This window comes from Camelus ferus, chromosome 17 (genome assembly GCF_009834535.1).
Source record: "Camelus ferus isolate YT-003-E chromosome 17, BCGSAC_Cfer_1.0, whole genome shotgun sequence".
In the NCBI taxonomy this organism is placed as follows: domain Eukaryota; kingdom Metazoa; phylum Chordata; class Mammalia; order Artiodactyla; family Camelidae; genus Camelus; species Camelus ferus.
In genome coordinates, this window is record NC_045712.1 from 35,972,899 (window position 1) to 35,998,450 (window position 25,552).

Consider the following 25,552-nt stretch of genomic DNA (forward strand, 5'->3'; position numbering starts at 1 on the left):
TACAGTGCCTGGCCCAGAGAAGACGCTTAGTAAACCCTTGCGGGAGGAATGAAAGAATGAACCATTATTTTTGCTGGAGGAGGAATCAGAGCTCATATGTTGGGCCTAAAATTGCCTTTCTGGAAACTCTGGAAAACTACAGCAGGTTAAAAAAAAAAAAAAGATCTTTTAAATTTTGTTTTAAATTAAAACACCACAGTTGTAACTTAAACCAGGACAAAATTATCCTACCATTGTACAGACAGTAGGTGTTGAATGAAGACATGTCACTCCTGCTTAAAATTCCTCCAGAGTTCCCCACGACTCAAACTCCCAAATCTGCAGTGTTTTCTGGATTCTGTTGCTTTTTTTCTTAATATTTTTATAGTGATAATTGTAAGTTACCTGTACTTGTAATAAATAATATACAGGGACCTCACGTACCCTTTGCCCACTTTCCTCCAGTGCTAACATCTTACAAAACTGTAGCACAACAACTTAACCAGGATACAGGTACTGATACAACCCACCCACCTCATTCAGGGTTCCCTGCTCTCTTTGTTCTCATGTGTGCATCTGTGTTTAGTTCTACAACGTTCTATCATGTGTGTAGGTCCACGTATCCACCTCCGAAGTCAAGACACAAATCACTCTATTCGTCTTCATAACCACACTCACCTCCCATCCACTGTGCCCTCCTGCCCCACCCCTGCCCCTCGCAATCACCAATCTATTCTCTATTTTTAAAATTTAGTCATTTTAAAATGTTCTATCAAGGGAATAACGCAGTATGGAACCGCTGGGGACTGGCTTCCTTCCCTTGGCACAGTCCCCCGGAGCGCCACCCGCGCTGTCGTATGTTTTCATAGCCCGTCTCTTCTATTGCTTCTGTCCTTCCATTGCCCAGTAACACTCCAGGGTACGGGGGGACCAGAGTTTCTTTACCCTTCGCCTGTTGCAGGGCTCTCTCCAGGTGTCAGCTGTTAGGAATAAAGCTGCTGTGAATGCTCTTGTACAAGCGCTTGCGTGAACGTGCCCCCGGCTTTAGAAACTCTCTATGAATTAGGAGCTCCCTCCCTCAGAGTCCTGCCCACTGAAGACAGAAGCCGGAAAAACTCATTTTCCCAACTGGCATCCAGGGCATTTAGGTTCTGTCCATCAGACACAGCCCCGCAAGATTTTATTCCCAAGGGAGCTATGTGAGCTATCGATTTTAAGACAAGGATGAGAGGAGAGGCAACGGGCGTCTGGGGCAGCACCGATGGGGGTCTGGGTGTCCACGTCACTGCAGGCCGTGAGCTTTGGTGACTCTCCCTGCAGGGTGGTGGCAGTGGGGGCTTTGCTGAAAGTCCTGTGGGGGTGGCTTGGGCATTGCTTCTGGTCCCGTGACCTCCAAGCCCCACTCTCTGGTCCTCTTGGGACTTCCTAATATTCTTCTAGAAATTTATTTTCTGCTTAAATAAGTGGGTTCTGCTGTTTGTCACTAAGAACTCTAACCAATCTCCCTCTGTAGCAGGGAGGAACAAACCCAACTCCATACTGGATCCATTTGTATCCTATTGCTTTTGCTACAAGTTAATCACCAAAGGGATGTTGCCCATAAGCTTAAATTATACATAACGTCCATATCTGGGAACCCTGCCACCCAGGTAGTGTGCATTTTGCTAAAATACCTTTGTTTAGCTCACAGGAAACCTGACCAGGCCCAGCTGTGAATGACTGCAGGAAGAAAGAAATTAGCACATCCCTGCTGAAGGCTGACGGGAACCAGGAAATATTTGAGTTTACTCCCTCCCTATCTAGTGTGAAGGGAGCCTGAATTTGAACTTGCGCAAGATGGTTCTTTGGACAATAGTCAATCATCTTCTCGGTCTGTGGGCTTTCTGAGTAAAGTCACTATTCCTTGCCCCAGCAACTTGCGTCTTGATGTACAAGCCTGGTGTGTGGGGAGCAGTCCCAGCTTGGACTCGGGAACACCTCTCTAGCCTCATCTCTAGCCACTCTTAGTGCCCCAGCTACACGAAACTCCTTCCAGTTTCCCAAATAGATGGACCTAGCATCATGTACTTCCCGATTATGGTGCTGGTCACACGGTATTAACGTTGCCTGTTTACTTCTCCGTCTCCCTCTAGGGACTGAGAAACCGGCACCCCCAGCCCGTGTCACACTTCTACTGCCCTTAGTACACGTTTAATCGACATTCAAATGATTACTCAAATGATCGCTCATCTTCACCTTTGACGAGGTAAGAACAATGCCTGGGACCAGTACGATTAGGGTCACTTTGCCGCTCGGAACTGAAGTTCCTTATCTCTAAGATGGAATAACACTGCCAAGAGAAGGCCAGATTAGAAGTCAGTGGCAACAAAAACAAGACACCAACACCTTGATTTTGAAAATTGGCAAAGGACTTGAATAGATACTTCTCCAAAGAAGATACACAGACCGTCAATAAGCACGTGAAAAGATGCTCAACATTACTAGTCACTAAGAAAATCTGAGTCAAACAGCGGGCTACACCTCACACCCACTAGGATGGCTGTTATTTAAAAAAAAAAAAAAATCAAGAAAACAAGTGTTGGCAAGGATGTGGAGAAACTGGAAACCCTTGTGCACCAACAGTGTAAAATGGTGCAGCTGCTATGAAAAACAGTATTGTGATTCCTCAAAAAATTAAAGAGAACTACCATATGATCCAGCAATTCCACTTCTGGATAAAAACCTGAAAGAACTGAAAGGAAGACAATTTGGACACACGCCACAACACGGAGAAACCTTGCGGACATGGGGCTCAGTGAAATAAGTCATCAAAAAAGGACAAACACTACATGATTCCACTATATGAGGCACCTGGAGTTGTCATATTCATAGAGACAGAAAGTAGAACAGTGCTTGCCAAGGGCTGAGGGGACTGGGGATGAGAAGATAATATCTAATGGGGACAGAGTTTCAGTTTTCCAAGATGGAAAGAGGTCTGGAGGTGGATGGTGGTGATGAACGCACAACAGTGTGAATGTAATGTTAACTTTATGTTAACTTTGCACCTAAAAGTGGTTAAGATGGTAAATTTCACATTAGGTATATTTTCCCACAAATTTTTTTTAAAGGTTAGTAACAAACCACAATGAGTTACTACTTTTCCACTAGAATGGCTAAAACAGAATCAAGTGGCCGCAAAGACTGTGAAGCAACTGGAACTCTCACACACTGTTGGGCACTTTTTATAAACATTTACAAATTTAAATATATACTCATTATGTGACTCCATGATTCTACAGCTAGATATATTCCCAAGAGAAATGAAATATTACAAAAAGACTTGTACACAGAGGTCAGAGCTGCTTTATAATAGTCAAAAACTGGAAACAAATTAAATGTTCCTCCATAGAGAAATATATAAACAAATTGTGATAATTTACACAAATGGACTACTTCTCAGCAATAAAAGGAATGACCTCCTGAAACAGCAGGGGTAAATCTCAAATACCTTACGGTGAAAAAAAGACCAGATACAAAAACTACATGTTGTCTGATTTCACCTACATGAAATTCCAGAGAAGACATATCTAGTCCATGATGGGTGTGATGGGAGTGAGACAGTGGTTACCTGGGACAGGGCTGAGGAGGGACTGTCTGCAAAGAGGCATGAGGACGAGGAGGGTACAGCCCAGGGGTAGAGCGCGTGACTGGCAGGCACGAGGTCCTGGGTTCAATCCCCAGTACCACTGTTAAACAAACAAACAATCCTAAATTACCTCCCCCCATAAAAAATATTAAAAATAAAATTAGAAAGAAAGATGTTTCAAAAAAACAAAAGGAGGCATGAGGGGACTTTCTGCAGTGGTGGAGACAGTTCATATCTTGACTGATCATTACATTTGTGCCTCCATTTGTCAAAAGTCCTAGAGCTGTGCAGTTAAAACATGTCTAAATTATATGTCCGTAAAGTTGGAAAAAATGTTAGTGGGACATAGATGAGAAAAGTCTACTGGATATCTACACATTAAACACTGACATCTCACTCTTCAGCCTCCAAGTAATTAGCATGTCTCATATCAGTGTTACTCACGTGTTTGGTGCTCTCATATGCAGCAGCAAAATGACAGAAAAAGAAAAGAAGCAGAAGCTGACATTGCTGAGTGTTTTCTCTTTTCGGGGGGAGCTGCTAGAGGGGTCACCTGGATGGTACGGTGGAGAGTGAGATTTGAATCTGCGGCCACGATTCTGTTACCACAAGAAGCCTGAGAACCCAGAGGGGTCCTGCAGGACACCTTCAAATGCCATGTATTACCACTTGATCCCCAAAACCCAGGAAGTAGATTTGCTTGCACTCAGGTTTACAGTCATTAAATAACTTACTTGCAGTGGAACTAGGGCTTGAACTTCAGTCTGTCTCCAGAGTCCACACTCTATTGACCACAGACCCAGAAACTGGAATCCTATGGTTACAGACTGTGGGTCCTGGCCACCAAAACCCATTTCCTTTGCTTTATAATGAGGAGGGCCCCCAGGAGAGCCCCTGAATTCTGGGCTCCAACCTACATAGTCCATTGTTACTGCAGTTGATCAGAATATGCTGGTGGATTTTTTTTTCTTTTTCAGACATTTGTTTCTTTTTATTTACAGTTGTGTTCAATGCAAATCAATTCCATAACATGAAAAGTTACTGGGAATTAAAACATAAACACACTGTATAATCCAAAACAGACGCACAGCTTTCAGGCCACAAGCAGAAGGGAAGGTTCGTTCACACACAGTAGCTTGAGCTTGTTGGATCTGCTTGTTCCCATTTGATTTCTAAAGATGGCGAGAACTGACTTTGGTTACGAAGACTACTGTGGCCATACTGGGTCCTGGGACACCTTGGCGTTGGGGTGTGACAAAAGACTCCATGGAATGTCTGTTTCTAAAAAGCTCTCTTGGTATCGATTGGAAAAGATCTACTTCCCAGACTCATGTGCAACCCTCTTAGACCCAGGTTTGAACCCTCTAAAAACACTGACGGATTATGATGGATGGTCCAATTGCTCACGTCATCCTGGTGACTTTGGACCTATAGCTCAGATTCACATCCTGCTTCAGGATAATCTGTTGAAGAGTCAACAACCTAAAGCCTGGTTCCCTCTCAACTTGGCAGATGCACAGGCTGACGTACTAGTTGTATCTGTCAGGACTCCTTCCCATGAACTGATTCGTGGGAGTGAAGCTTCCAAGGGACCCGGCTCCAGGCAGGGCTTGTTCCCACGGACCCACTGTCACCGAGGCCCCGGTTCCTGTCTCCCTCATCTCTCCCTTCCATGGGACCTAGTTTGAGGACTCCAGGTCACACACTCTCACACCACCACATCCAAAGGAAGAGACAGCATCTTCTCCAGGAGGTTCCAGAAGGGACTTTTACTCAGGAGTTCTATCAAGCCTCTTCTTGGATGTCCTTGGCGGTGTCCTGCCCAGAGCTGAACACTGTGGGAGGCAAGCACGTGCCTGCTCTGGGGTGGAGGTCCAATCGGAGTAAGGAGGGGCAAGAGGCAGGGGGTAAGGGAGGCGGGGCCTGCGTGACAGTGGGTAGGAGACGATGGATGGGGGTACATTCCCTCCTGAGCAGCTTCCTGCATACTTTGAACTGATTGGCTTAGCCCCAAAGCATGTCAAGTCCAGACTTTGTTCCGTCCTTAGATCAGTGAAACTCCCTGCTGCATTTGCCACTGTCGATCCTTCTTGAAACTCCCTACTCGACAAGTTCCTGGCCGTGCTGTCATCAGAGTACATCAAAGTGGAGAATCTGACACTTACCCCTGCCCAGGGGATTCAGATTTGATGGGTATGAAGGTGAGGCAGGGAGCAGACATCTGCACGTTTATAAAACTTTGTGGGTGACTTCGAGGCAAACAGCCTCAATCAAGAAGCACTGCCCTAGGCTGTGGTGACATCCCCTTCCTGGCCCATTCATTCTTCCTGCAGGTATGGACCAAGTGTGTGCCAGGTGCCAGGCACTCAGCTAGGTGCTGAGCATACAGAGGCAAACAAGATGGACAAGCTCACGTCCTTAAGGATCTTCCGTTTTAACGGGGGATGGGGAGAGTGACAAACAAGTAAATGTCCCAAAGATTTCAGATAGTGCCCTGAGCTATAAAGGAAGAAACTCAGGATGAAGTGACAGGGATAGAGAGCTACCTAAGGCAGGATGGTCAGAAGTGGCCGGCCTGCATTACTGACAGGAGCCAAGACACGGAAACACCCTAAGTGTCCGTCGATGGATGAATGGATAAAGATGTGGTACATGTAAACAACGAAAGTCTAGTCAGCCTCGAAAAAGAAGGAAATCCTGCCGTTTGCACCAAACTGGATGGACCTAGAGGCCACTATGCTAAGTGAAATAAGCCAGACAGATAATGTATGTTTCCAGTCCATGAGGAATCCGGAATAGGCAAACTCATAGCGGGAAAGGGTAGAAAGGGGGTTACCAGGGGCCGATGGGGAGGGAAACAAGCAGGTGGTGGTCAAAAGGCACAGAATTTCAGTTACAAAAGATACATAATTTCTGGCGATCTGTTAAACAGCCAGTCCCTGTGTGACAGGGAATATCGCGTTGTACACCTAACCTTTGCCAAGAGAGTAGACCTTATGCTCGGTGTTCTTACCCGTCCCCCCCTCCACCGCCACACACACACAATAATAATAATTAAAGGGGCAGAGGAACACAATAATAATAATGGAGAGGTGATGGATAGGTGGATGGCCTCGATGGTGGATGGTTTCACAGGTGTATCTGTACCCCCAAACCCACTGGGTTGTGTACACTAAATACGTGTAGCTTTTTACATGTCAGTCATGCCTCAATAAAGTGGTTTAAAAGAATGGCTGCCCTGGAAGGTGGTGAAGGTCAGAAAGAGCAGACCCGGCACAGGAGTGTGCTTGGGGTGCCTGAGGATAGAGGAAGGTCCTGCGTCTGATCCATCCATTGAGTAAGGAGGGGCCAGAGGCGGGAGATAAGGGAGGCGGAGCCAGATCTTGCTGGGCCCTGGGGCAGCAGGAAGGAGATCAGATTTATTCTCAGGGCCTCACATCCTGTATGTAAACTGGTGTATGCTGTACTGCTCTGTGTCTTCTGAGAGCGGCTCCTCCTCCACCTGCCCCTTAGGCACTTAGGCATTGCTGTTGTCCCAGCTTCGCTGCCTGTGCCTTGGTCGCCTCATTCTGCCTGGGGGGAGGGGATCGTGATGGCTCTCAGTTGGCTGTCAAGACCTCTCTCCTGGGTCTCCAACTCCTGCATCCGACTCAGGCTGGACCCTCCCTCTGTCTATTCCACCAGCTCCTTGAACTCAGGCAAAGTCCTCTGGCAGCATCCTCTTGGATCAGCTCCACCCCTCCCCAACCCCCTCTCCAGTGCAGTAACAACACTACCAGCTGCCCAGACATCCGGCCTAGAAACCTCTGTGCCCCTAAGAGTCCCTCCCTCTCTCCTGCCTCCCAGGGCCAATTACCGATATATTCTAACCTCCTAGATATTTCTCAGACCTCTTTCCCTCACTATCCTGCCTAAGGACAGTGCTAAACCAAATGACCACGGCTCCTCCCTGGGCAGCTGCAGTAGCCCCTCCTCACCCCCTGACCCAATTCCTGCCCCCTCCCCCACACCATGCTCTTCAAGGGGACCACCAGAGTGAACTTGGTAAAATGCAAGTCTGCCCAGGATGAACCTGGAAGTGTCTGAATTCCTCCCAGTGGAGCGGTGGGATCCACCCTACCGCCCCCAGCTCTGTCCTTCAGCACCTTGGCCTAAGCCAGGATAACAAAAGGAAGCCTTGGGAATGGGAGTCAAGGCAGAGGGAGGGAGGAGACTCAGCCTAACAACACGGAGTCTCGAGATCTGCAAAGAGGGCCACTCTCTGGGTTTTGTGAACAGTCTGGAAATTGTAGACGCCTCCCCCGCATGACCTGCAGCTCCCGGCCAGGGCCCTCTTCCCGAGGACCCAGGCAGAAACTAAGAAGAGGGAGGGCTCCTGGGGAGGGGCTGGGCAAGGATGGAGGGGCTGCGGGGGTGGGTGGGGGAGGGGAGAGAAAGAAGAGAAAGTCAATGGGAGGGGGCGGGGCGCGTTTCCCAGGAGCCGGGGGAGGATGGCGGGAGGGCCCGTCCTGGGCGAGGTGGAGGAAATGGGCATTTCACCGCGGACAACCAGAGGAGCGCTCTGGGCACCGTCTTCGGGTGGGAACGTTCACCTTGAACCTGAAGGGGTGGACCGGTTCCCGCGCCCTTGTGACTGACGTGGTGCCCAAGACGCCCAGCGCTCTGGCTGCGTGATCATGTGCCCACGTGCCCTCTCTCACCGCGCGGGGGCCACCGGGCGCGCAGGGCCCGCCTCGCACGCTCCCCTCCCGCTTCACCTCGCACCTTCCCGGGAAGGACTCTGACGCCGCCTCTAACCGCGCCCTGAGCGTCTGCTCCTGCTCGGTGCTAGTCTCACTAGAAAGCCGTGTTTGAGCACCTACAGTCTTGGATTAGGACCCCAGCTTTCTTGTTTACTCATTGCGATAGCTTAGTGTGAACGAAAAATACTGCAAACCGTGTTAGTAAACAAAGAATGCTGAAACCATCAAGTCATCAGCGGCCACCGCCACCCCCTAGTGAAGACAAGCCTGCAGCCCAGCCTCTGCAGCGGCTCACAGTGGGGCACTCTGAGGGGACTCAGAATAAGAAAGGACAAGATACTGGCCCTAGATAGCTAGATGCTCCTCAAAGGAATGAATTCAGTGAGCCCAAATGTTTGCTTCCTCCCATACATAGAGAAGCACTAAATTCTTTAACTTGAGATGCCTGGTATTCTTTAGATAACAAGTAATCTTTTATTGTTCCAGCTACCTGGTCTTTGTTGTAAAGCTCCTATATATCCTAGCTCCTCCCCTACCTCTTCGGAGCAGTCCCTCAGAGCGATCTGAGAGGCTTGAGTCCTCCCGCCAAATAAAACGTAACTCTCAACTTTCAGGCTGCGCATTTATTTCAGTCAACATTAGCAATCATTTTGTCTGTCTTATTACCGGTAAGCTGGACAGTCCCTTCCTTGTGGGTCTTTCTGAGGCTCAGATGGACTTATTTAAAGTGTCTGCACATAGCAGGTGCTCAGTGAATGTTAGCTCTCCTTCTAGCCCCCGAGGCACTCGATATGTGTTGGTTCGAGGTCTGGAGTCACTGCCCAGCTGCTGCTTGTGGGCTGCTAACCAGCAGGATCTGATAGCACCGCCCTGCCCCTCTTCCTTGACCCCCCTTTACAGGTTAGCCTGAGTGCAGTTCTCATTTATCACATACTGGGAATGATGCACTTCCCGGGCAGAGTTACAGGCAGGAGCTATCACTGGGTGTCTACTTGTGTCTGACCTTCACTAGGTGTTTTCTAGACAGTCTCTCCATTAATATTCACCATGACGCTTGGGGTCAGCAGTATTAATCGCTATCCAACTATAACCACGTCGAGGCTCTAAGTTAACTAACTTTCCTGGAGTCATACAGCCAGTAACGGAGAGAGTCCAGATAGAAAAACCAGTCTTCTGGATTCCAAAGCCCATGTTCTTACAAATAGACCACCTCTCCTTTCATGAAAGAGACAATGTAATAATAATCAGGAGAGAAACTGTTAGCACTTAGTGATTATCTATGTGCTGGGAGTTATTATAAATCTGTACATGGATTAATTACTAGTTACTATTATTATCCTGGTTTTCAGAGAACTAAAACATCAAGAGGTGAAATAACTTGCCCAGATCACGAGGCAGAATCGGTTTGTGTATAAAACATGTTGTGGAACGCTGCACTCTGCATCTTTTTTCTTAATGAGCATAAGACCCACGATCAAAGGAGAGAGGGGATAAGTGGGTAAGTTTTACACACTGTAATGTTAGCTGCTATGCTGAATTCAAGGGAGGGGGACTTCTGAGTGTGCTTAGGGTTTGCAAGCCTGTGAGCAAAGGCACTGTTTGCCCAGAACCCTGTGTGTGCAGTGGAGGCCACTGCCCCAGAAGGGCAGTTTGGGTCCTGAGGGTCACGAAGAGGGCGAAGCAACCGGGAGGCTGAAGTCTGTCACCCGTCCCCGGAGACCTAGAGAATCGTACGTTGTACAGAGATGATGAGCAGCCCAAGAGAGCAAGGACAGACTCTTCCAACCCGTAAACAGAGAGGACAGCTTGCACAGTCCCTGGGGAATGTGTCACCATGATGTCACCTTGTTAATTCCCCACGTGGGAATCGGGCCCCCCTGGGGCTTGATGAACGGCAGTCCACAGACACCAAAATGACAACGCTTTTAAACTGATTCTTCAGACCATCAGGGGCACCCCATCTAAAAGCCACTCAGAAGTAAATCACAGGGATGCTTAATCTTTGCTCTGATTCTGCGATTTAGAAGCAATTCTGTGTCACTTCCCTTCCATCACTGGACGTGTCACCATTTAAGTGCAGTGTGAGAATTGTTCATGCAGACAAACGTGTTCGTGGGGAGTCTCTCAGGTGCTCCTTCACTGAGCAGGCGCTTGGGAGATGTTGGTGAATAATGGTTCAGTCCCAAGTGGCTAGGAGCTGAGTCTAGGCGGGAAGGGGCCATGGAAGAAACGATTAGAGTTGTACTAGGAGTTTTTAAAGGAGGTGGACAGAGAGCCACGGGAGCACACAGCAGGGGCCAGTGGAGGATGCTTCCCTGCAGAGCTGATGTCTGGCTGAGGCCTGGAGGCACAGCAGGTGAAAGTAGGAAGGAATGGCCTGTATGAAGACAGGAGACAGCAAAGTCCAAGGGACGGAGACCACCCCAGCCGCCTGAAGGCTGGTGGCCAGAGGGAGGGCAGGTCAAGGAGACGATGCTGGTCTCGGGGGAGGCAGATCATACAGGGCTCTGTGGGCCAAATTAAAGTGTGAAAGGTTTCAGAGCTTTTCGGTTTTTTTACCGGCGATGGAAACGTTCAAGGGTCTTAAGCAGGGAGTGGCGTGATCGGACCTGCCGTGTGCGGGTGGATGGAAGGGAGAAACGGGCAGCCCAGGGAGAGGCCCCTGAGCCGTGGAGGCGTGGGACGCAGGTCCCAGGGGCTGGGGCTGAGGCGGCAGGGATGGAGAAAGGTGAGCCGTGTGAGAGAGATTTAGGAGCGAAGATGAGCAGGATTTGGTGAGATTCGAGAGTGTAATGAGGGAAAAGCAACTACCGTTCATCCTTCTCGTAAAAGGTACTCATCAAGGATCCGCCAGCCCATGCTTGGTAATGATCGGCTCCTCTCTGCGCCATTAAGTGGAAGCTTACAGGCTGATCAAGGGGGCTTCCGTTCCTTGGGCAAACACTTACTAGGCACCTCTCATGTGCCAGACACAGCACAGGGCACCAGGAATGCCAAGGGAAACATGACAGTCTCTATTCTGAAGCGGAATAGTGGAAAGAGCATTGGAAGGAGCCGGGGTTCGAATCCCCGCCTCGCCTCCCGGCCTCCGGGGAAGATCTGACTGAACTCTTTTCACCTTCTGGAGCCGCTCTGTGACATGGGGATTAAAACACCCGACTTCCAGAGCCGGTGTGTGGGTTCACGAGAAAGCGTAGGGGAAACAGGCGCAGCGCGGCCCCAGCGCCCCCGCCTTCCAGGCTTAAGCACCTAGACTAAAACCAAATCCTACAAGTCAGGCTTAGGGAAACATTCCTCCGTGGGAAGCCCATGGGACGGTGGACCTAATAATGATATTTCCGTAACACACAATTGCAGTCATTCTGGACGGGCAAGTTGCTGCCCTCCCAGGAAGCTTTCTAATGTGAGGAAATATATTTTGCTTGGCTCTGTGTCTCAGCACTGATTTTCCGTATAGACTGGGATTCCGGCTTGCACGATCACTCTGAGAATGCATTTCCCCTCCTGAAGCACCCCCCCACCCCCGCCCCATCTCTCTGCTTCCCTCCATCCCTGTCCAGGTTTCTGGTGGCCTCCATCCAGCCCCTCGGGCTCCTAGTCCAGGATTAAGTATGATGTCGGTGCCTTGGATGCCCATGTTGGGTTCTCTGCACATGCAGTGGAAGGGCGAAGCCAAGCAGAAGATACTGGAAAGGCTGGCCCAGGCCTGGCTCCTGCACCTCCCAGGGAGCACACCTTTACAAACCACGGGTCCAGCGAGCTGCCGATTTCTTAGCCTCCTGTCTCGGGTGGGAGGTATGTGAGTGCGCATGTGCGGTAACAAAGACGCCGTCCTTCTCCAGGCCCTGATGCCCAACAGGGGGCCCGAGCCCGGCTGTTCCCCTGGTGTGGTGCCCCTGCCACTCCGGTCACTACACAAAGGGCCGATTCCTGGCCACCTCTGCCCACTTCTCACCCAGAGCGCTGCTGGCCCGTTTGCCACTCACTGTGTTTCATCTGTGCTCCAGAGAGATGTTTATTGTATCTTTTGGGTGGCAATGTTTTTTTCTCTCTCTTTTCATATTTTATTATTTCATATATTTGAGGGGAAAGCCTCAGAGCGTGACTTAATGACACCACCTGGACCAGAAGTCGCCCAGATCCTCTGCACAAACCTCCATAAGCCCACTGTGTTCTCTGGTATTAAAAGTATTTGCACAACTAACACAACCGCTTGCCCAAAGCCCTAGGTCAAGTAGCAGAGCCAGGATTTGCACCTCAGTCTGCTGACTCCAAGGTCTCTTGTCCGGAACACCAAGGAACACAGCCCCATGTATCCCCACGCCCATAACCCCAGTGCCTTGCACAAGGTGCAGCACAAAACAGGTGATCCGTTGATGTTTGTTGACTGACTTAACCTTAGACGCCCACTGCTATCTTGTAGATTTATCATAATCCTCCTTTGTTTCCTCTTGCCTAAACTAACATCGTAGTCCGCTCTTTAGAAAGGCAAGGTCAGTGAACGCCTAACTCTCACCGGTCCTGCCCTTCCCGGGCCCACAGCAAACACAGAGCTCTCTCTTCCTGCCCAGGCCCGCTGCCCCGGCCCTGCCTTGCCTCGCACGTCAGGCGCTCACTATTAGTCGAGGCGCATTTGCTCTCTCATTGTAGACACAGGTTTTTCTTCTACCAACTAAAGGCCTTAACTCTTTCGAAAGACAAACCAGGAGAAATTTATACATTAGGTTCATGCAGTGGTCTCCTTCCATGGTTTAAGACTTTTTACTTCCCACTTTAATTTTGGCTTAAAATGTCAAAACCCAATACATTTAAAAATAATACAATTTTGTGAACCTGCTTATCTGTAAATGGCCCACAACTGAGAATCTTCTCTATAATTTCCTATCATGTTACCTTCTATTTGAATACAATTCAATTTTTCTTACTTAATTGCACACCAAACCAATGAGGTGGGTATTAGTATCCATTTTTCACCCATGAGGCAAAAAACCAGAGAGGTTAAGTGACTTAGCTAAAGTTGCACAGAAGACAACTGGCAGAATCTGTAACAACAGCCCAGATCTCTTCATTTCTAACCTTTGTATTGCCTCGTGTATCAGCGCTATTTCTACTCTTCTGTTGTTTTTCTAAAACAATACTTTTCAAGTGCTAGAAACACGAATGTGACCTTCATCATCATTTTTGTTTCAACATTATCTTTGACTGGTAAGATAAAACATTCATGGAATCACTGATTTTTATTTATGACAGATCTCTGGTTGTCTGTCTTTTTTGTTTGTTTGTTTTGCTTTACATTGTCTTTCACATTTTGTACTTGCAGTACTGAGTGCCAGAGGGACTGTTTTGAGGCTCAGGGAGGTGTGAGCCCCTGACACATGTTTGCAGGGTGATTCCAAACAATTATCCCCAAGGTTACACACCCTTGAAGCTCAGGTTTGCCAGCGAGGTCCCAAGTCACATAACCTTACTCTATTCAATAAAGATGACTAGTAAATGTGTAACCAAATTTGATTTAAGTTGTATGCAAGCCTTTTCACATGTCAGACATAACAAATCACACACATTTTTAAAAAATAATTTTTTTTTTAAGAACAGGTATATTGTGTTTCAGCAAGGAAAAAATACATCGTGAGCTCATGATCTGTAAATGCTTTGTGACTCAGTCAACCACTGGTTGACCTCGGGATGCAAACCTTAGCTGGCTCCACCCCTCCTGTGGTTTTTCCACACTGTTTTTGTAGCTTTCATTATTTAAAAGAATATTAGCTCCAGCCTCCAGGTTAACTAGGCCATTGTTCTCCTGCTCCAACTGTTCTCTCAGCAGAACTGACAACAGAAGCCGTCCCTCTGGCTCGAGTTAAGTTCAAACCCATTGTCAAGGGGACCCAAGCACCTACTGGGCTCAGGGCTTTTTCATCAGCTCCAGTGGCCTGCAAATATCCCCCAGGGACAACAGTGTGTAAGTCAGCATCCTGGGTGTTACTGTCATCATCATAACAACCCTTTATTGAGCCCCTGCCAGGAGGTAGGTACTTGACTGAGCCTTCTACGTGAATTAGTTAATGCATGTAATTTTAACCTTCACAACACCTCTGTGGAGTAGACAGCGCAATTTTCATTTCATAGGTAATGAAATCGAGACTTAAAGAAGTTCAGAAACGTATCCAAAGCCACAGAGCTACAAGAGGTACAGACAGGATTCCAAACCAGGTCACCTCTGGGTTCAAGTCCTCATGATACCCTGCATTAAATATTCAGTGTGGGTCATACACACACACAGGCAGGCCCAGACATGGATCAGTCCTGTTGAGTTACAACTGACTATTTGGGGTAAGATCCTTTTTCATAGACATTTAAACATTTGTTAATGGTTTGGTGGTTTTCTTTTCACCTTTTGGAATCAATAAACATTTTTGGTGCATCCAACACTTTGGGCAGCTCTTGAAAAATTCATAGGATCTGTGAGCTGGGCCTGTAGTTTCCAACAAGAAAAAGATGCCATCAAGTAGAAGCACCATTTAAAGACCGTGGAAATGCTGCCCCTGGGAAACCCTAATTTTGGGAGGAGAGGACTAGGAAAGAGAACAAGGACGTTTTTAAATTGGACTCCTTGTCTTTAGATCACTACAGAGTCGATGCAGTCGCAATAAATGACAGGGATCCTGTATGCCTGTCACCCATTTTCTCCCAGCACTAACACCTTGCAAAACTATAGTACAAACTAGAACAAATCATTTTAAAATGTGTATGGAGACACAAATGACCGTGAACAGCCAAAATGATCTTGAGAAAGAAGAACAGAGCAGGAGGAATCACACTCTGTGACCTCAGACTGTACTGCAAAGCCACACTCATCAAAACAGCATGGTACTGGCACAGAAACAGACACAAAAGACAATGGAGCAGAACAGAGCACCCAGAAATACACCTATGTGGTCAGTTAGCCCATGACAAAGAAAGCAAGAATTACAATGGAGAAAAGACAGACTCTTCAGTAAGTGATTCTGGGAAAACAGGACAGCAGCATGTAAAAGACTGAAATTACTCTCTAACACCCTCTAACACCACACACAAAAGTAAACTCATATGATTAAAGACCTAAATGTAAGACCAGAAACCATAAAACTCCTAGAGGAAAACAGGCAGAACATTCTTTGTCATAAATCATAGCAGTATTTTTTTGGATCCATCTCCTAAAGCAAAGGAAATAAAAGCCAAAATAAATGGGGCCTAATTAAACTTAAAAGCTTTTGTACAGGAAAGGAAACCATTGACAAAATGAAAAGACAACTTTCAGACTGGGAGAAAATATTTGCAAATGATATGAGTGATCAGGGGTTAATATCCAGCATGTATAAACAACTCAACATCAAAAGAACAATGTGATTAAAAGATGAGCAGAAGACCTGAATAGACATTTATCCAAAGAGGAAATGCAGGTGGCCAGCAGGCACATGAAAAGATGCTCAGCATCACTTATCATCAGGGAAATGCAAATCAAAACCACAATGAGACATCACTTCACCCATGTCAGGATGGCTGTCATCTAAAAGAACACAAACGACAAATATTGGTGAGGATGTGGAGGAAAGGGGACCCTCGTACACTGTTGGAGAGAATGTAAATTGATGCAGCCACTGTGGAAACCAGTATGGAGGTTTCTCAAAAAACTAAAACAAACAAACAAACAAAAAACAACTACCATATGATCCAGCAATTCCACTCCTGGGTATATATCCGAAAAAGCCAAAAACACTAATCAAAAAGATACATGCACCCCAATGTTCACAGCAGTTTACAATTGCCAAGCTATGGAAGCAACATAAGTGTCCATCAACAGATGAATGGATAAAAAGGAAGTGGTGTGTGTATGTATGTATGTATATGTATATATATACATATATATATATATATGGAATACTAATCAGCAGTAAAAAAGAATGAAATTTTGCCATTTGCGACAACATGGATAGACTTGGAGGATATTATGCTAAGTGAAATAAGTCAGATAGAGAAAGACAAATATTATATGATATCACTTATATGTGGAATCTAAAAAATACCATAAACTAGTGAAAAAAAAACCAAAACAGACTTACAAATACAGAGAACAAATTAGTGGTTACCAGTGAGGATAGGGAGCAGGGGAGGGATGTGGTGGGTGGAGAATTAAGAGGTACAAATTATTATGTATAAAAGAAGCAACAAGGATATATTGCACAATGGGGACTATAGCCAGTATTTTATAATAACTATAAATGGAGCATAATCTCTAAAAATTACGAATCACTATATTGTACACCTGTAACTTATATAATATTGTACGTCAACTATACTTCAAAACAAAACTATAGTACAATTTCCCAACCGGGATACTGAATTGATAGAATTCACCAATTTTAGCTCTATATTCAATGTAGAGTGCTTACACACACACACACACACACACACACACACACACACACACACACACACACACACACACACACACTTACAATCCACTACCATGAAAAATAAATTGTACAGTTCAATTATTTTAGTATATGCACAAAGTTGTACCACTATCACCACTTTCTGATTCCAAGACATTTTTATCAACCTAAAAAGAACCTCCTTGCTCATCAGTAGTTAACTGCTTACCTCTTCCCTCACCTCCATCCCCACTAAACCTAGGCCACCACTAATCTGCTCTCTGTCTGCATGGATTTGCCTGTTCTGGACATTTCATATACATGCGATCATATACAATGGGCCTTTTGTGACTGGCTTCTCTCACCGAGCATAATGTTTTCAAGGTTCATCCATCTCACAGCACATACCAGAATTTCATTCCTTTTTAAGGCTGAATAATATTTCATTGCATGGGATACACCACACTTTACTTATCCATTCATCATTCAGTGGACATTTATGTTGTTTCTACTTTCCTGCTGTTGGGAGTAAGGCTCTGAGAATCACTGTGCATGTTTTCATTCCTCCTGACTATGTACATACTTGGGAGATGAACTGCCGGGTCATTCGGTAACTCTGCAACTGCCAAACCGTTTTCTGCAGCCCCTGCACCATGGTTCGTTCCCACCAGCAGTGTACAGGGGTTCCAATTACTTCACATCCTCACCAACACTTATTATGTGTCTTTTTGATTATGGCCATCCTAGTGGCTGCGAAGTAGTATCTCATCGTAGTTCTGATTTGCATTTCTTTAATGATTAATAATGTTGAGCATCTTTTTGTGTCTTTATTGGCCAGTTGTATATTTTTGGATGGAAGTAGACTACTTTTAAAAGTCCTGAATGTACTTGGTGATTAAGGGAATGTAACAATGTGTTTACTGCATTTTGATGTTAGAATAGAAGAAAAAAATATACGTATTTACACACTCACTCGTTAAGGTACTTTCTGAGCACCGGTGCTATTCCAGCTACCAGGAGACAGAGAAAAGAAGAAACCCTACCATCGATCATGAGAGGAGGCATAGATAAGATGTTACACTCAGGTTCCTGGTGCTTTTATAAAGATGTTTCTTACTTAAACTTATAAGCCAGATGATTTATCTATGTTCTTGTCAGGGGCAGAAAAGCAGTGAGACAAGGTCCCTGATCTCTAGTAGCCGCCTGCCTAGCCGGGGAGACAAACACATAAACACATCATTGCAATTCCATACGGTCAGTATGATGGTGGTTGTCTGTCCAAAGAGCTATGGGAGCACAGAGGAGGGAGCAATTAATTCTGCAAAGCATCTAGGAAGGGCGCATAAGAGAAGTGACATTTGAATTTGGTGTTAAAGGATGTCTAGAGGTTTGACAGATGGAGAAAGCGGAAGGGAGTTCTGGGCCTGGTCAAAGGCATGACATCACAGCTGATCCTGAGCAGAGGCGGACGGTGCAAAGTGGTGATGGAACGGAGTGTGAGCCAGGTTGCACAGAGCCACACTACGGAGTTCCATCTGCATACAATGTGGATTTGGAGATTTTTTTGGTTTGTTTGTTTGTTTAAGCAGAAGAATGATATGATTGGATCTGAGGTATGAGAGATCACTCTGGGGCAGCCAGACATGAATTAAGAGGTCAGCAAACTCTCTATGGGGTCAAATAGTAAATATTTTTGGCCTTGCCAAAATATGATCTTCATCACAGCTTCTTGACTCTGCCGTTGTAGCGTGAACACAGACATGGATAATTTTAAATGTAGAAGCCTGGCTATGTCCAAGTACAGCTTTATTTACAAAACCAGACAGAGTCTGTCTGTCCGGAGGGTCTGGTTTACTAACTGCTTGACTAGACCAGGGGAAGAAGGAAAGCAAGTAGACCCCTGACTGTCTTTCTCCTGTGAGTGGTGACAATCAGAATGGAACAAGAGAAGTTTTAATTGAGGCAGAGGCTACCTTCAGAGCTCTGGAAGAGTCAGGCCCTCAACATGGGCTGGGCTGGAAAGTGGACTCTGCCCCCTCCTCCCACGGCAAAGTGCATCATTCATTCAGGCCGCTGGAGTTCTCTGCTGCCCTCTGTCTTAGCCACGTGGGCGATACGGAGCCTAAACCAGGGCCAATCCTAACAAGGAACCCACAGCTCAGGCAAGGAGGAGCCTGGGTAACAAGGTAGGAAGTCTTGGCAAAGCATCACTTGGTTTGAGACGGAAAGGCTTGATTCCAGTTAATCTAGAGAAGTTGTTCAGGGCACCCCCTGGGACCCAGAGGCGGGATGCACAGATGGTCCTGGATTAAAGCCAGGAGCTGCAAAGTTAGGAGCGGCTTCTTCTCCGGGTGTCTGCTGCAGGATTTGCAAACCGGCTTTCTGCCTCCGTGTGCAGACGGCTCCTACTTCGTCGTGGAGTGGGGACACAGCGAAGGTTTATCAGTGGCTCTATAAAGCTTTGCAGGCTTTCAAAAAGCCTTTTAAAAGGCTCAGCCTGCTGACTGTCAAGCTTCCTTGCTCTTGGCTAGGATTAAGTCAACCCAGTAGTAACACTGGACTTGCTTGCTCATCGGCCTCTCTGATTGGCTGCTGGTGACATAATGGAAGTACAGGAAGGTGATTGGCTGCCCAGCCGCCCAGGCTGAGCGCGGAGGCGGAGGACGCGCGGACCGAGAAGGGGACCAGAAGTGCCAGGGAACCACCAGCCAACTTCTTTTAAAGCATCGGGGCCGTGTTTCAAATAATAAGGATAGTCCTCAAGACAGTGCTATCTCTGCACGGCCCCCAAGGCGCACCTGGGTTCCTTAGTGTTGCTTCTGCCTCCCCTGTCCCAGGTGACTCTCTGTCCCTGGAGACTAGCAGGCAAGTGTCGACACGTCTCCCTCCACTCCCAGGCCCCTTCTGTCTGCCCAAACCTGCTCTCCGCAGCCCTGAGGCGTCCCTGCCCGCAGCCGGGACCAGGCGGAGCTCCCGGGGCCCTCCCTGCTCCACAGGGCCACGATGGCAGCGTCTCCAACTGTGCCCTCGTGCTGGGTCAGGACCTCTCTCCTTGACAAACCCTCCAAACAGAGCGAAGCCACAGCGGGAGGAATAAACAGGAGGAGAAGCACAAATGTGTCGGCACAGCCAGGAGAGGAGTGTTTTCTTCAACAGGAACAGTAACCGGGGACTGGGGCCCGGCTCACCTGGTGACTCACTGCACATCCTTTCCCCTTGGCTGGCTACCAAAGGAGAAGGTGGCCTCGAGGGACAGCGTGGGGCACTTCGGGGAGGCTCTGGGTTGGCGGGAGGGAGCAGCACAGCCGGCAGGGCAGGCACTGAGGTTGGGATTCTATGCCTGACTGCTGCAAGTTTGCTGTGTGATTTGCGGCTCCTCTCTGAGCCTCCGTTGCCTCGTCTGTTAAATGAGGGAATACAATTCAATCATCTCCAGGTCTTTTCCAGCTCAGTCTTTCCTTCCTAATGGAACACTGGTGTATCAGGAGCTAAACGGAGGGTTCTCATGCCAACAGTATGAACAATACCTGGCCTTTGTGAAGCCCCCCTAGTATGGGCCACGCTGTGCCAGCTGTGTACGTACACAAGTGCTAATCTTGAGAATAATCCTGGTCAAGCAGGTATTATCTCCATTTTAAAGAAGCAGCGGGTTCCAAGAGATTGAGTAGCTTGCCCACCGTCCACAGTAACACTCTTGATTTAAACCCAAGTCTTTCTGACTGCAAAGGCCCCCAAATATGATTTTTTTTTTCTTTTTGATTTGCTAAAAAAAGAAGCTAATGACTAGTACTTGGTCAATTTTAAGTTTTTCTCCCAACGTTTTTCTTTGAGGACTACTATCAATATCAGCAGAACATCCAAACCTCTTGGCAAATGAATATTGGAAATGAAATGAAGGTAATGGAGACTCTTGGAAACCAGGTCTTGAGGAAACTTGTCAGGATTTTCAACAGCTTGTTTCCTCCATGAGCCAGGATTATTAAGGCTGTGATTCTGTTATTTTACATGAGTATGCAGGTTTAATTAAGCAGAACATTTCTAGCCCAGCCTAGATGCTCAGGACATCAGTGTGTTCCGAGCTAAATCATGGTTCGTGTGAGACACAGAAATGCAGGTGTTCCATCATTTTCTGCATTTGCAAAGGAAGCTGACTTCCAGGTACTCAGCCACCGAAAACAGGTTTGAGCACTCTTGTTCTGACTTCAGGATGGTGCGATTTACGCACAGGAGAACTTCCTGGACAAACAGCAAGGGAGAGTCCGCTTACCAGCTTAGAGGTCCCAGCCCTGGGAGTTGTTTGCCTCCCTTCCCGGGAGTCAGAAGGTGTTCTTTCCCTTTAAACGTGCACCTGGAAATTTCTCCATCAAAGCAGGCTGACACTCTGCCAACTAGAGCAGGAACTGAGCTCCTGAGTAGCTGCGAACTAGCTGGCCAGGCTAGGACAAAATGGACTACTTGTGCTGCGGACAGAAGAGGGGGCACTTTCATGAAGGGACCACATGCCACGGGCCCAGGGGGTGGAGCCTGCAATCTCCTGAGTCCCAAGACTGCCCTGGGACCTTAAACCTCTCTCCCTTGGAGGTTCAGGCCGTGAGCCAGAATACTTTTCTCATTGCTATCTCCATTCGTGACCTCCGACATTTGCTGCAGGCTTTGGAGCCCTGCTCGCCATCCTTCTGTTAGTCACATTCTCTGCCTCTGCCCTGGTGATTTCTGATATCCATGTGAACAATGCACCCTTCAACTATGTTTTTTCAGGACAGCATTGCAATTTCAGCGAGGTGGCTGGGACCTGGCCATTCTGCCGTCCCATTCCCATTATGTAAACTGCCACACATTTTAAGAGATGTTTTAAAGTCAAGTCAAGCCAGTGTGCAGGGGGCATGTAGAGGGAACTGGATTCAGATCCAGATGTCTCTACTGGACTCCTACTGGGGGCTAAGGTGTTAGGATAGAGGTTATTGCACTAGATCCTAAAGGTTTTTGAACTTTTACTTTTGTACTTGTAGGTAATCTAGCTCTAAAAAGGGTTTGGGTATCTCCAAAAAAGCAGTTGAGGTGCTTTGATGTGATGTCAGAAGTCATACTGCCATGGTTTTACGGATTTAAAAAAAGAGCTTTAGAATAAATGTCCCCACAGTCACATAGTCATTGGCATAATACAACCTTGAACTTCAATCTAGGAGGTATAGTAAGAAGGACAGAGGGCAAAATGGGAGTATTAACACCCACCTGGCAGGGTTATTGTAAGGAAATGATACAACTTAGGTAAAGCGCAGGAGAGCAGAAGGGACTTAAGCAATGTTGCCTCTGTCCCCTCTGGTCTTCAAATTCTGAGCCCTTTCCTGTGCACCGTTCTGCCTGCTAGTCACTGCAGCTCATCAGAGAGGAGAGTCTACATTCGCTTTACGACAGATGAAATACTACTATAGCTGTTTAGTTTGAGCCTCGTGCCAACCCTTGCAAAGTAGGTATTATCCCCATTTCTCCAACTTCTTAGAGGACAAATGACCTCCTGGGGCCGCTCAGGTGATAAGCATCCGGGTTGGGATTTGAACCCAGGTCTGACCACCCCCAGAGGTCACACCTTTCCTGTTAAACCATGCAGTCACTTTCTGAGTTGATAATTAAGCTTCTAACAGCAATAAGCATAGGAAGAAAGAATACGTATTTCCCTTAGATCAATTAATACTATGCGGAAATAGCATTTGGGAATTGGAAAATGGGAAAGCTTTCTCTTCTGTGAATAAAAAGGGTGGAGAAACTGAGAAGAATGTTAGCTACAAAATCATATGCGTGGACGTCATCATATGTAAAATAATCATGTAGTTTAAGGTTCACTTGCAAACCTGATGGAGACACCATAAAAATATATAAAAATAAAGCATAAAAATATGCTGATGGAAAATCATAAAAATATGCTCAGTGCATACTTTAAAAATAAATGTATTTTACATTTATAAATGAGTTAAGTGTTTCTAAAATTCTCATTCTTTTATTGGGAAAAAATCTCTTGCTTTTTTTGTCTTGAATAAAAATATCTGGAAAACATATGTTTGTTGTTCTAGTTAAGTGAAACCACTGACAGCTTGACATTTGTGCTAGCTGTGACTGTACTCCTAATAAAATAGTGAAAAATAGTACCCCAAACCCCTCCCTGACCTGCTGAATTGGAAATAGGTCACCTCCCAGTGAATTCATAGTTCTCTGCTTCGATTAGTTTCAGATTCTGGAATTGCTCCAAAATTTGAAAAACAAACTGCTTTCAGCATCTGGTTCTCCCAAAAAGGAAACCTTAAAATTATCTTTGGGTTATGAAAGATGCATAATAAGGTTATGTTAAATAACTAGACTATCCTTACGAGAGAAAAACTTAAGTGGAATCTCCTGTACTAGGGATCGAATTCAGTCTAAATCACAGGGTAAATGTATTTGATTAAAAATCTGAATCAACACTATCTTGAATAACCTTTAATGAAAAAGAATATGAAAACAAATATATGTATATATATGCATGACTGGAACCTTGTGTCTGTACACCAGAAATTAACACATTGTAACTGACAGTACTTCAATTAAAAAAAAAATCTGAATCAAAGTCGTTGAACTAATACATAGATTGGAACCCTACTCATTTGGTTTCAATTGATTTTTCGGTACAAAAATATGGAATTGGCCAAGGAACGGGGATTGAAACCTCAAATCACATAGGGCCAGGCAGGTAATATAAACCAGAGTTTCGAGAGACGAGAGTTCCCTCACCTGCAAAGTGAGGATGATAAAAATACTGTTTTTTTATTCACAGTGATTTTATGAGGCTTAAGTTCGACAATGCCCATGAAGAAGCATTCAGAGACCTGTTCATAGCTGCTAAGACTCTGCACGAGCAGTAGCCATTGTCTGTGTATAGTCTTTGCCCAGCTGCCTTCTCTGAATGACGTCAAACGCCCCAATAAGCTACGTTCCCTTTCACACACCCTAAACACACCCACAACCTCTCCTTTCCCATCTGTGATGCAGCTCAGAATCTGAGAAACAAAGTAGCACAGGAACATCTAAAAGAGGGAAGTAAAACAGAGCAGGACGCTCTTGCCCCACCATTTTCCTCAACAAACTTTCATGAGAGCTTCCTGTGGGCAAGGCAGGGCTGACTGCAGGAAATGGACAGTTCTCACCTGTCGTCACAGGAAGAGAGAACAGCCTTCACCCCGCTCCGGAAAGAAACCAATGTACAGTCTGGGTGAAAAGGCCCAGGGGGGCCCTGCCCAGAGGGGACATTGTGGGAGCCACACAGGAAATTTTAAACTGTTTAGGGACACATTAAAAAAAAGTAACAAGAAACAGGCGAAGTTGGTGTACATCAATACATCAGCATTATTGATGTATTTAGCCAAGGTATCCAAAATAGCATCATCTCAATATGCAACCAATATTAAAAACTCTTAATGACACTTTCTACATTCCTTTTCCTCATACTAAGTCTTCAGAATCTGGTGTGCCCTCTACACCTGCATCACCTCTCAGGTGGAGAGGTCACATTTCAAGGGCCCTAGGGCCGCGTGCATCTAGAGGACAACCTTCCTGGCCAGCATGGGGCTATGAGATCTTGTGCCAGAGAAAAGCATTAACATATAAATGTTCAATATTTGAATGTGTTTGTTCTGTATGTCAACATATCTATGTATTGTTGAAAAAAAATCACTCTTTGCTCTATTTATGCCTTAGCACCCATGTCAAAAATCCATAAATCAGCTGGCAGCATGAAATCTTTTTTGACCCTCCCAGTTGACTGTGACCTTGCCCACTCTGTCGGTCAGGACAGGCTCGGTTACCCTGCAGTAACGAGTGTTTCCCAGACCTCGTCTGTTTTCTACTCACGCTAAGAGAGCATCGTGGCCAGCCGTGACTGCGCTCCATGCTTTCTTCACTCTGGGGCCCAGGATGGAGCTGCCTCTACCTGGAGCGTCGCCAGTCCCGTGGCAGGAGGAGAATGAGACATAACGAACGCTGGACTGGCTCCTTGTTTCTGCTCACAAGTGACATGTGTCACTTCCATTCTCGCTTCATTGGCCAAAACCAGTCATGAGGCCAAATCTGCTGTCTCCGGGAGAAGACAATGAACCCTCCCAGAGGGCAGGACGCTGCGAGGAGGAAAAATGGGCTCTTCAGGGGAAGAGACATACAACTGCACACTTCCTCACCGTCCCCCGTGTGACCTGACACGCTTCTCCTGGGCTGCCTCTGCTGCATTGCCCCTTGCATTAGTGGCCCATCCCTTTCATGTTGGCGGCCCCGGGCTGTGCTCTTGGCTCTCTTCTCTTCTCACTCTACAGACTTCCCGGGGGGATCTCACCCACCCCCATGGTGTCCTTAACCACCCCCAGTAGCTGCCAACCCTCAGTTACATTTTCAGCTCCAGATCTGTGTAGCCAGCTATCTGCTGAACACTTCCCACAGACCTCCCAAACTCAGCTTGCCCAGACCTGAATTTATCACCGTCCTCATGCCACCCCCACATCTGCTCCTCCTCCTGAACCCCAAGCTTGGGAAGCGGCACACCTCTCCCCTGGCTGCCCCAGCCCCAGCCTGGGCAGCACCTCCTCTGTGTTCAGCCATCAGGTTGTGCTAAACATACTTGAAAGGACGGTGCCCTGGACCACCATTATCTCTCAGCTGGACGATCAGAGTCTTGCCCCTTCTAGTCCAGGCTCCGTGTTGAGACTCCAGGGGTACTGAAGGGAGGGCTCTAGGGGAGACTCGGGGCCACATAGTGCCCCAAAGGGTAAGAATCCACG

The 25,552-nt window shown here is 46.8% G+C and overlaps 1 protein-coding gene across 3 annotated transcripts in view; it reads right to left on the reverse strand.

Annotated features, from left to right (window-relative positions):
* TAMM41 (TAM41 mitochondrial translocator assembly and maintenance homolog) overlaps positions 1-25,552 on the reverse strand; it is a 219,933-nt gene that overhangs the window by 147,834 nt on the left and 46,547 nt on the right. The window contains exon 8 of one of the 3 annotated variants that reach the window (XM_032458990.1): positions 24,789-24,898. The exons of the other annotated variants lie outside the window; for them this stretch is intronic. Coding sequence (XP_032314881.1) covers positions 24,804-24,898 — 95 coding nt within the window. The 3' untranslated portion in view covers positions 24,789-24,803. Of the gene's footprint in view, positions 1-24,788; positions 24,899-25,552 lie in introns of those variants that run through there. 3 annotated transcript variants of the gene reach the window in all.